Source organism: Phaethon lepturus, unplaced genomic scaffold, assembly GCF_000687285.1.
Source record: "Phaethon lepturus isolate BGI_N335 unplaced genomic scaffold, ASM68728v1 scaffold10994, whole genome shotgun sequence".
Classification (NCBI taxonomy): domain Eukaryota; kingdom Metazoa; phylum Chordata; class Aves; order Phaethontiformes; family Phaethontidae; genus Phaethon; species Phaethon lepturus.
Genome location: NW_010535485.1, coordinates 29,416 through 39,761, shown reverse-complemented (window position 1 = coordinate 39,761; position 10,346 = coordinate 29,416). Strand labels below are relative to the sequence as shown.

The 10,346-nt window shown below is 39.7% G+C and overlaps 1 protein-coding gene across 3 annotated transcripts in view; it reads left to right on the top strand.

Moving 5' to 3' along the window:
- The window catches only part of SPATS2L (spermatogenesis associated, serine-rich 2-like), a 33,422-nt gene that overhangs the window by 7,097 nt on the left and 15,979 nt on the right, over positions 1 to 10,346 (top strand). The window contains exons 4-6 of one of the 3 annotated variants that reach the window (XM_010285829.1): positions 1,374 to 1,382; positions 2,485 to 2,679; positions 3,082 to 3,217. In XM_010285829.1, coding sequence (XP_010284131.1) covers positions 1,374 to 1,382; positions 2,485 to 2,679; positions 3,082 to 3,217 — 340 coding nt within the window. Of the gene's footprint in view, positions 1 to 1,373; positions 1,383 to 2,478; positions 2,680 to 3,081; positions 3,218 to 10,346 lie in introns of all 3 variants that reach the window. The other 2 variants (XM_010285828.1, XM_010285830.1) reach the window with 2 other exon arrangements.

The window sequence follows — 10,346 nt, the reverse complement described above, 5'->3', positions numbered from 1 at the left end:
CTTTCCCTATCAAATTAATGTTACTGTAGTCATTTCACTGTTCCCTTCAGAGAGCTCACAGCTTAGAATGATCATAGTCAGGTGTCTGCTGACTGTTCCTTCTGCTTTCCTCCCCACGAGGATCATGAGGTTGAAGCTTTGCTTATACCAACTCACAGTCTGTGAGATTAGGTCCTTCAGAGCTATAAAATCCTGGTTGCCTGGAAGGGATTTCAGGGACCAGAAGGGAGGATACAGTGTAGCTGGTGTTTCTCTATAATGTGTCCCATGCTAGAAAATTATAGGGGAGAACATGTGGCTACTACCTTTAGTTCAGGTCTGCTTATTTCTTCCCATTATTCCATCTTTCTTTTTCTGGGAAGTCTTTAGTTGTTGTTTTTTTGTGTGATGGCTTCCCACTGGCAGTCAAGACCTGCTAGAGAAAATGAAGCCCAGAATTCAAGGCCGTGGAAAGCCAAATTGCCTCATCATGGAGGACCTTAGGGGGTGTTTCACTTAATTATGAGTGAGTTCAGGGGCTCTCCCTCTCAATATTTTGAAGGGGAAAAGGCCCCCATTAAACCAGATTACTTCAAAATGATGACCAGAACAAACCCTCCAACCCTCCTTCTTAGAGTCTGTGGCAAAACAGGATCTGAAGGACTTGCAGCTACCCTTTCTGTGCATACCCTTGTAAAGAAGGGGCATGAATGCATTGAAAGGATATTTAATGCTGCCTTGCCATGCTCTTGCTTTTGCAGGGACTTTGATGAAACCAGATATAAATCAGATATTGATTTCTTTCCTACTTTTTAAAATTGTTTTTCATGTAGGATGATTTTTAGTGAATCCTTCAAACTTCCTGTTTATATCTCAAGGGATTTTTTTTTACCTTTCAGCCAAAGAATCCATTGAGGTTCACTTTATTTGAAAGGTTTTGAATGGCAAGCTGTTATAAAAAGATAAACCACTCATTTTGAAGATGGCAGCTCAGCAGATTTCAAAGCAAGTTTATTTGTTCTGTTGCCATTACTGGCAGATCTGGTAGTACTTGACGGTTAATACAGCGGAGGTCACACATTAGACTCATGCTGAAGTTCCAAGCCATCATGTACTGAAACCTGAAACTGTTTACTTGTAGCTACTATTACCCAGACCTTTGACTTCTCTTTCAAGTATTTGAGAGAGACTTTGTCTCTAGATTTTGTTATACCTGTTTCTTAGTTGGCCCAAGTCTTCAGAGATTTGATGCAGACTTTCTCAATCTACTTTTTAAATTGTGTTGATTGTCCTCAATCAAACTTGAAAGTTCAGTTGCAGCATAATAAGGTATTGTTTGCTAGGCTATGTTGCTCATCTTGCTGCTGGATTTCAAAGTAGCTCGTGTCATTTAGGAGGAAACAGTGTCAAAGTATATTGCAGACAAATATATGATGATTAAAAAGTTTTTTGAGCATAACCATTGTTCTAGATTGCTTTCTTTAGGCAAAAAGCTGTCAGTTTGTCATCTGTCTTGACAAGTATAACAAAGCTGCTAATTAAATGCATTAAATAACAATTTTGCACTTCAGATCTTTTTAAATTTGTTGTTAATCTTGGAGGCAGAACCCAATAGCCCTGGCCTTGCTCTATAGCTTAGCTGGTAGACTGCTTGTTTTTCACTATCTGTTGGAGTTATTTAGCAAGGCCAACCTCAACTGCCAGTAGAAAGGACATTTGTTATAAACCAAAGCTATCTGCATTAGTGTGAGATGCAGCCAGGGTTGCACAAGGTTAATGGCAGTTGTCTCAGAACAGAGTTCCTGGCTATGTTCTTATGCTGATTGTCTCTCTGTCGTGATGCTGATATGTTGAATCCCTTTGGAGTCTTGGAAAGAGTAAACCAGGTCGTCTTGTGGCAGCCAAACAGGCTCAGGCATTGTTATCTTATCCTTCTGACACTGTTGAACCCAGAAGCCTAATCTTTGACATTGTTTCATTTCCTGCTTGGTCCTCCTTAGCAGCTGCCCTTGATAGAAATCTGTAGTCAGACAAGGTAAGTGTTTCAGGTAGGAACGTCTAATCAGCGCTTTTAAAATGCTGATTAAAAGATGAACGTTTTTGTGTGTGAGATAGATATATCTCAACATTAAATGCTTTCCATAGCAGACTTCCTCTCTAGTTCTGTTCTCTAATATTTGGGCAAAGATTACAATTGGTAGTATGCTTTCTATGTTATGAGGTATATTTTCATATAGGCATGGGAGAGCTAATTTTTTTAATGTTTTTTCCTTTTTAGACTGGTGAAACATAGATGTGTTCAGATTAGTGTTTAATAACCAAAACTACTTTGTTTCTGTTCTGTCATAGCTTTCGGAGGTTCTGTAGAATGCTTGCCAGTGGAAAAAAACCTTGATTTTTTTTTCCAGTGTATAAACATAAAGTCATTCAGACTCAACAGTAAGCTTCATATCTTTCTTAATCTTGTAACTCTGTTTTCTACCTAATGTTTTCTTGCAGACAAAGAACAAGAACACCAGAGAGTATCTGTGGAATTAAACCCAAAGACTATGAATGGAGTAGAACAGCATAAGTCTCTTCAGTCATCGGTTCAACTCCAGTGTAACCTAGGCAGGCCAAAGTCAAAATCTTCCTCAGTTAAATCACCCAATGCTACAACCCAACTTGAAACAAAGACAGATGATTCAGTCAAAAAAAGAGGTAAGTTGGATCCCTGGTTGCTGTGTGCTGAGGCGATCAGACAGCTGAGGCCTCTAGGGGAATAAAAGCACATACGTGAAGAAGAGATGTGTTGGAAAGTGAAATCAGAATCATGTTCAGCATAACAAAAAGGAATAAAACAATTTATGGTCTATTTAACATATTAAATGAAATTTAAAATAATTTTATTAGTGCTGTTTTAACACTGATTTGGGGACTGAATTTGAGCAAACGTTTAAAAACTGAAGAGCACCACGGAAGGACTATGGAAAACTTGGATTTATGGACTTCAGTAGGATAACCCCTTCATCCTAATCTGGGCAAATAACATGTTGAACTATTCCTGCTCCCTTATTCAGAAAACCTTTCTGACTTTTGTGCAATTTTTTTTTTCTATTTTAGGGCCAAACATTGAAAAATCAGTAAAAGACTTGCAGCGGTGCACTGTTTCTCTAACCAGATACCGTATGATGATCAAAGAGGAAGTGGATAATTCAGTTAAGAAGATCAAAGCTGCTTTTGCAGAATTACACAGCTGGTAGGTAAATCAGTTTGAGACATCCATCAGCACAACCTGAAAAAAAGAGGGGCTAACTAGGCCACTGGCATTGGTGGGGAGGGGTCATGTACACCCTGTTTGCAGCATTTGGTTTCATCAAAAAAATACATAGGGCCATTGAGTAACTCCTCACCAACCAGGAAGTAATATATGCATAAGTGTATGTTTACATACATACATACATACATAAAGCTAAAGGGGGACAAAACTTGAAAAAGATCTCACTATGTTTGGGGTTTTTTTTTCCTCTAAGTGATCTATCTTGACTTAATTCTTTTGTATCAAGTTCAGTGGCAGCATATCTGAGCAAATGAAAGCTTTTCCAAAAATCCTGTCTATGGGGTTTTCTGAAGTCTCTTTTACCTTCTTTAAATCTCTTCTTTCTATACTTCTTAGATTTTATCTTCTTTGGCAGCCCGTCCTTGACTGTGTTCATTTCCCATCATCATTTGCTTCTTAGCCCACCATTTTTTTTCTTTCCCTCATAGTTTCTTCTAACTTTCCCATCCATCACTTAGTTTCTAGTTATCTCCAGTTCATTCCTTTTCTTCATTCTTTTATCTCTTCTTTTTTTCTAAATTTTTCCATTATAATTTTGGCTATTCCTGATCTTCAGCATGTATGCCCTTTGAAAATGTGTAGCAGAAATAGTTGCTGCAGTAGCAAGTTGCATATTTTGTATTTACTTGTCATAGAAAAATATTTTCTGGTTTGAGTTTTACTCAGCCTTTTGTTAAGCATAGATGCCATATAAAACCTGTGTATTATACAGCGTTGCAGTAAACAAAGTCATATTAAAATGTACAAGATTTGGTTACAAATTGCAGAAAAGTATAAAAACTGTTCACCCTTAATTAGTTCACAATATTTGTCAGTATTTTTATGAGCATATCTTATGAAAGTGCTGTAGTATTGGCAGAAGTTTGTTAACTCTGGACTTCAGTGATGTATTAATTGTCTGCAGTGATGCACTAAAGTGACTTCAGTGCTGCTGGGGCTTCATGATGGGGCTTCATGATGCAGCTTCAACTCTGTCATCATCTAGAATGTTGGGGGAGGTGCTATATTAGTAAATTCAGAATTGAAATTCTTCATTTTTCCTGTATTCATGTTTTAGCTTGAAAAACAACGTGTATTGCCTAATCCTAAAATGTGTTACTTAATAGGTGAGCTTAATAGGGGAAAAGACAAAATGACCCCAAAAGAGTATATAAATCCAAGTAGACTTAAAATGATGAAAAAATGGCCTGGAAAACTTTTGAATAAACTTAATTTCATTTTACCTTCTACCAGCTTCAGTGCCTAACTTATTGGAGTGGAGTCTGCCAGAAGCTCTAGAATATAACAGATCTGTCTTCTTGAGTATTCAGGCTTTACAAAGCAATTTCATGCATGTAGCATAACATTGCAACAAGGACAGTATAATGTCAGGTCATGTTTATGGAAATCTCAATGCAGGCTACATTGCTTTTGGCAGCTCATAAGCCTAATATTTAAGTTTTTCCTCGAATTACGGGAAAATTTGGTTTAAACGGTAAAATGCATGCTTAACACCTTCTTTGCTAAAATTAAAAACAGTTTGTGGATATTTCTTATGACTTTGTGGCTTAAACTCTGAAAAGGACAAGAAGAGCTGTCTTTAGTGCCTCATTTACAAAAATTGCTGCCAACTGCAGTAGATTTACTGGATTTGAGTAGAAATCACCAGAACCAGTGATACATACAGCTTCAGACCTCATACAGTCAACACATCGTATTCCTGGGCTGGTTTAGTTGGTGTTATTTACATGGCATTTTCCTTGCCTCAAAGTTGAACAAAGCATCACTAGTAGTAACAGGAGGGTAGGTAGCACCCAGTCTCTTGCATATTTGCCACCCTCCTTGGGCACGGGAATTTTTCTGTGCCACAGAAAAACTTGCCTATCAAGGGAAATGAAGCAATTCAGCTGAAACGTTGCTCCCAGAATGCTATGGAGTAACCAAAAGCAAGGGCATGACAGTATCTGGTCTCCTTTGTGATAGCGATTACAAAGCTTTTTGCAAGTTCTTCTCCCACTTGCTGCTGGAGCGTGGACTGGTTGAGATGTACAACAGATAAACATACAACAGCAACCAAGTGCGGTATGTAGTCAGAACTGCAGGGAATACTTGAATGGGCTCAATACCGTAACCTAGATGGGAGCTTAACCGGTTCCTGTTACACACAGCTGTCACCACCTAAGGGGTTTTAGGGAAGCTCAGTGAAGTCAGGAGCTTTAACCTTGCCTTGCAGCTGAATGCTGAAACACATACTACTTTCTGTTGTCTCTTGTGGGTTTGTTTTTCTTTTCTCCCTTTGGTAATAGGATATAAGACCCCTTTTGTGTCCTTCTTTTTGCATGTATTATCAAGGTCAGAATCAAAACTGCATTTCAAGAGTCAGTAATCTTTTGGACTTTCTAATAATATTCTCTCTTTTAATATTGCATAATTTTACCAATCACAAGAAAGAATGAAGAATGGCAAAGATAATGTCATGTATCTTCCTCCTACCTCCAGAGAAATGAAACCATTATTATGGAGATAAATGAATAGCACATGTGGCCTAAGATGTCCTGAAAGCTTCAGCAGAAAGATTCGCAAGAGCTTTTCCTTTCAGCAGTAGAAACTGTTGAGTGATAGTTGCCAGTGGAAGTCCATGTCTGTCTGACTCAGTATTTCACAGCTTGACCTAACCAATGAATAGCAAAAACAGTGCATAGCACCCTCCAACAATCTAAAAAAGGAGTCTTATGGAGCAGGTGTGCTTTGAACACCTATAAATGTGTGGGGAAAAAAAACCACAGTACTTGCTTCCAGATCTAACTCTTCAATGAAATGGGGCCAAAAAACAATCCCAGAAAGATGTTTATTTAAAAACACCGCAGTGGGCTTACTTTCCTAAAGAGCCTTGCAGGAGTTACGGCCAACTGGAGTAATTCTCTGTATGCTCAGAACAAGTGATAATGACATGTTCTTATACAGTGCTTTCCATGCCAGAAGACACCAAAGCATTTTACAGACCATGGGCTGGACCAGGCAGGGCACTTTGCCCCACTCTGAGAAGTCTTTTGCAGTCTCATGTGGATTGTGCTTCTGCTGTGACCTAGCACTCTCGTCACCTCTGCTCTTGCCGGGCTTTCTATGACATTGTTTTCCTTAAGGTTGAGACCGCTGGGCAGAGCAAACTGAAGGGCACAGTTTCTCAGACTTATATGTGCAACTGAGACTTATGAGGAAGATCCAACAGTACTCCCTGAGCCAGTATTTCTTCTCATTGCATCCAGCTTTGGTGTATGGTTGTCAGGAATACCTTTGTGCGAGTGAGAACATAAGCTGCTCCACTTATTGCTTGGATGTAAAACATGTCAGAGCATAGCCATGTCTTACAGTAGTGTAGGGCAAGGAAAAGAAGAATACCAAATAGTGCTTAAGTTGCAGGGGAAGGTCAGAAAAGCTAGATGAACGCCCCACTCACTAGAGTGTGCTCGAGACATTTGTTGCCAAGGTTAAAACCCGTATGCTATAATTGTGTTCTCACCTTTCTACCAAGAGACTAAATAATGATCCTGGGGATAAAAAGATCCTGGAGCCCCAGGAAATCTGAGTGAAATGTATAGAGTACAAAAGGAGCCACAGTTCCTCATAACTCTTCTTGCCAGAAAATCACTTTCACATACTGTGCATCCGCACAGTCCTATGGAGAACTAAAAGGAAACAGTTGCTACTTGCCCATACAGTCTGGGATGGATGATAGTCTGTAGAAAATAGTAAGGGCCAGGTCTAATTACACTGCATGCAAAACTGGACCAAAGACAGACAAGCCTCCTCTACTCTTTGCATCTCAAACACATTGGTATGTCCAGTGCTTTATAAAGAGCATGAAAACCAGCACGGATGATTTGTTTCAGTGAAGAAAAAGCACTTGAAAGCTCCACCATAGGCTAGATAAAAAAATTACTCTGACATAATGCTGGAAAAATTGAGTTTGGCAATACTAACAATTTAAAAAATATATTAAAATACATTTAGGGAACAACTAGGAAGCATGTACTCTATATTTGGGGAAGATAAAGCAGTTTTTCTGTTGTTTTATAAGTTAAAAACAAAGCAGAGGAGTGGTTGAATGGAGTAATAAGCCATTTAACAGAACATAATTGTGTCCGTACTAACTCAGTGCTGGGTGATGAGCAACACTGCCAGTGCTCACAGTTGAAGAGCAGTGAAGTGAACACAGTCATCGCCTTTCTGGGACACCTACTTGGTAAACTGTAAAGATGATGGTTTTCTGTTTCCCAATGCCCAGAATTCGTGGCAGCATATGAAGAGCTGCCTGTCTGTGTTAGTGATGTGGCAGTTTAGAGCATGGGCAGATGGCTGGAAAGGCCAGGACTGGTATTGCTTTACACTAAACAGAGTTGCTGTGCTGTTTCGCTCTGCATTTCCAGGCAGTCCTCATTAGCTTTCTGTCTGTGTCTGTCTGCCAGCTGATCTTCTGCCTCTAAAGTACAGGTTTTCAAATCCTCTTGCAATTTGTTCTGATATTTGTTTGCCCATTAGTCACATGATCCAGTCCATAACCTTGTCAGTGCAGAGAAGGGAAAAATGGTCTCCCAAGCATTTAGGTTGCCTCAGGTCCACCTGGGTTTTTGGGCACCTTCAAAGACCAGTGCTTATACTGAGGTCCCTGGGCCCTGTCCCTACTGCCTGGGGGGTCTGGGAGGACCTGATCTAACAGCTCTGTTCTCAGGCTGGCTGCTTGCCTGCAGAGCTGCAGCACTGGGAGAGGGGCTTGTGCTTGCTCTCTTCTTGTGACCTCCAGCAGTTTGGGATTATCCTTGTTGTGTATTAGTAGAGAACAGATGGAGCTCATGAAATGGGGGGTGGGGAGAGGGGGCATTAGGTTTCAATGAGATACATAATGTCCCCCTTCTGGCTCCTTTGTCTTTTACAGACACTTGCTTCATCCCCATATTTTTTCACTAAGCTTGTGAGAACAGATTAGAGGTGGAATCCAAAGGTGGATTACACTGCCTCTTAGCCTGTTGTTCATACTTCATGGCCTTGTGTCTCCCCTCTTCCCTCCCAGTCATTTACATAGGTGCATTTGTCATCCTCAGTAAAACAAAAGCACATGTGCTTTTTGCAGCCGAGTGGATAGATTGTTGCTTTTTGTGCATGTCGTTGTGGATGAAAAGTAAATATATGCTTTCTCATCTCATTGATATCAGACTAAGGAGAAATTTAACTTATTAAACATGTTTAAGAAATAATTTCAGAAAATTTCAATGGGCGTTAGACCAAAGAGCCAGATTCTTCTCCTTTCTTTGTGGCCACTTTCTAGGGTGCTTTTGGGAAAGTTACCTCTCCTCTGTAGCAGGAGCCCAACAACAGGGACCCCAGTCTTCTGCCATGCCAGAGTGTGTTTATGCTAAAGTATATAAAACCAGTAAGACACTCGGATGCCTCAGTAGTCGGATCAGAACTGACACTCAAATAGGAAAGAAATACTTTACAAATTTATGTAAAAATGTGCAGGATGCTAACAGGCCATGGTGCATCTCATACTCACAATTGCTAAAATTCTGCCCAATCTTGAGGTGATGCCTTCATTTCTAAATCAATAAAATTTAGAAGTGTTCTCTCAGGAGAAGGTTTTCTATGTCAGTTTTCAGCTTAAACAAATTTTTATGATCAGGCAGTAAATATCTAATTATTTGTAAAGAGATTTTTAGATGAAAAATGCAAATAGACTTTTAATTATGATGGCTTTACCAGACCTCACTGTGTTAGCTGGCTGCTAGAGAGAACAATATTAGTGAAGGCAGATAAAGAACAACACAAAATAAACCCGAATAACTAAAAGCCTTTGGGCATTTTTACTTTTACCAGATGGTACACTGCAGAGGAAGGATTTCAGTAACTTTCATTTCTTTTGTGTTTTGTTTTTCTGCTTTGGGGACAGGCAGACTACAGACTGCAGGGTCTGTAGTAATAGGACAAGGGGTAATAGTTTTAAACTAAAAGAGGGTAGATTTAGACTAGATATAAGGAAAAAATGTTCCACAATGGGGGTGGTGAAACACTGGAACAGGTTGCCCAGAGAGGTGGTAGATGCCCCATCCCTGGAAACATTCAAGATCAGGCTGGGTGGGGCTCTGAGCAACCTGATCTAGTTGAAGATGTCCCTGATCATTGCAGGGAGGTTGGACTAGATGGCCTTTAAGGGTCCCTTCCAACCCAAACTATTCTATGATTCTCTGCTTATTATCAGACTGTATTTCTGGTCAGAATGAAAATCCATGTAATCTGGTTTGTTGTGTAAACATTGTGCATGCGCTAATACAGTGATCAAATAACAACCTTCAAGCACCATGGACATTTAAATACTATTGAGCTAATACTGGATGAATATAATTTACGGAGACATTGCAAAGTATATAATGTAACAACAGCTTTTCCTACTTGTTTATTAATATAAAGAAAACTTGGAAGTATCATTTCTCCAATTACAAAATAACATGGCTATTCAGTAATCCTATAAAGCTTGTAATCACACATTACAGGCAATTGGGCTTTATATTTACATTCTCATCACATCATTCTAGTTCCTTGTGCTGAAAGTTTGACAGGGACAGTTCTGGGTTTTGGGTTGAGGTGGGGGATTCTTTTGTGAAAACCACAGTTGGCTTAGAGGTTATCAGTTGCCTCTTCATCCCACCTGTGGGTCAAATATGTTCATGCTAGAAGGGAAATGTGTACATGAAATAAGGCATAATGCTTAAAGACCAGCACTGAGCTTATCGGGACTATCCCATGAATTTGCTTGTAATCTCGGCTCAGATATAGCAGAGACAGTGACAGTACTAATGTCCCTCAAACTTGCTTGAGTTGGCAGCAAATTGTTAACCAGTACAACTTTAAGGAGCTACTGGGGTCTGTTCCAAAGTCCGCTGGCAGAGCAAAGTCACTGGAGAACGGCATGTTGTATTTTTTGAAGCCTAAGCTGTCAAACTCCGTCAGCGTCCCACAACTAACTCCCTTCCTCATGAAAGGAAGGACTCAAATTGTACCTTAGTGTTCCAGCGTC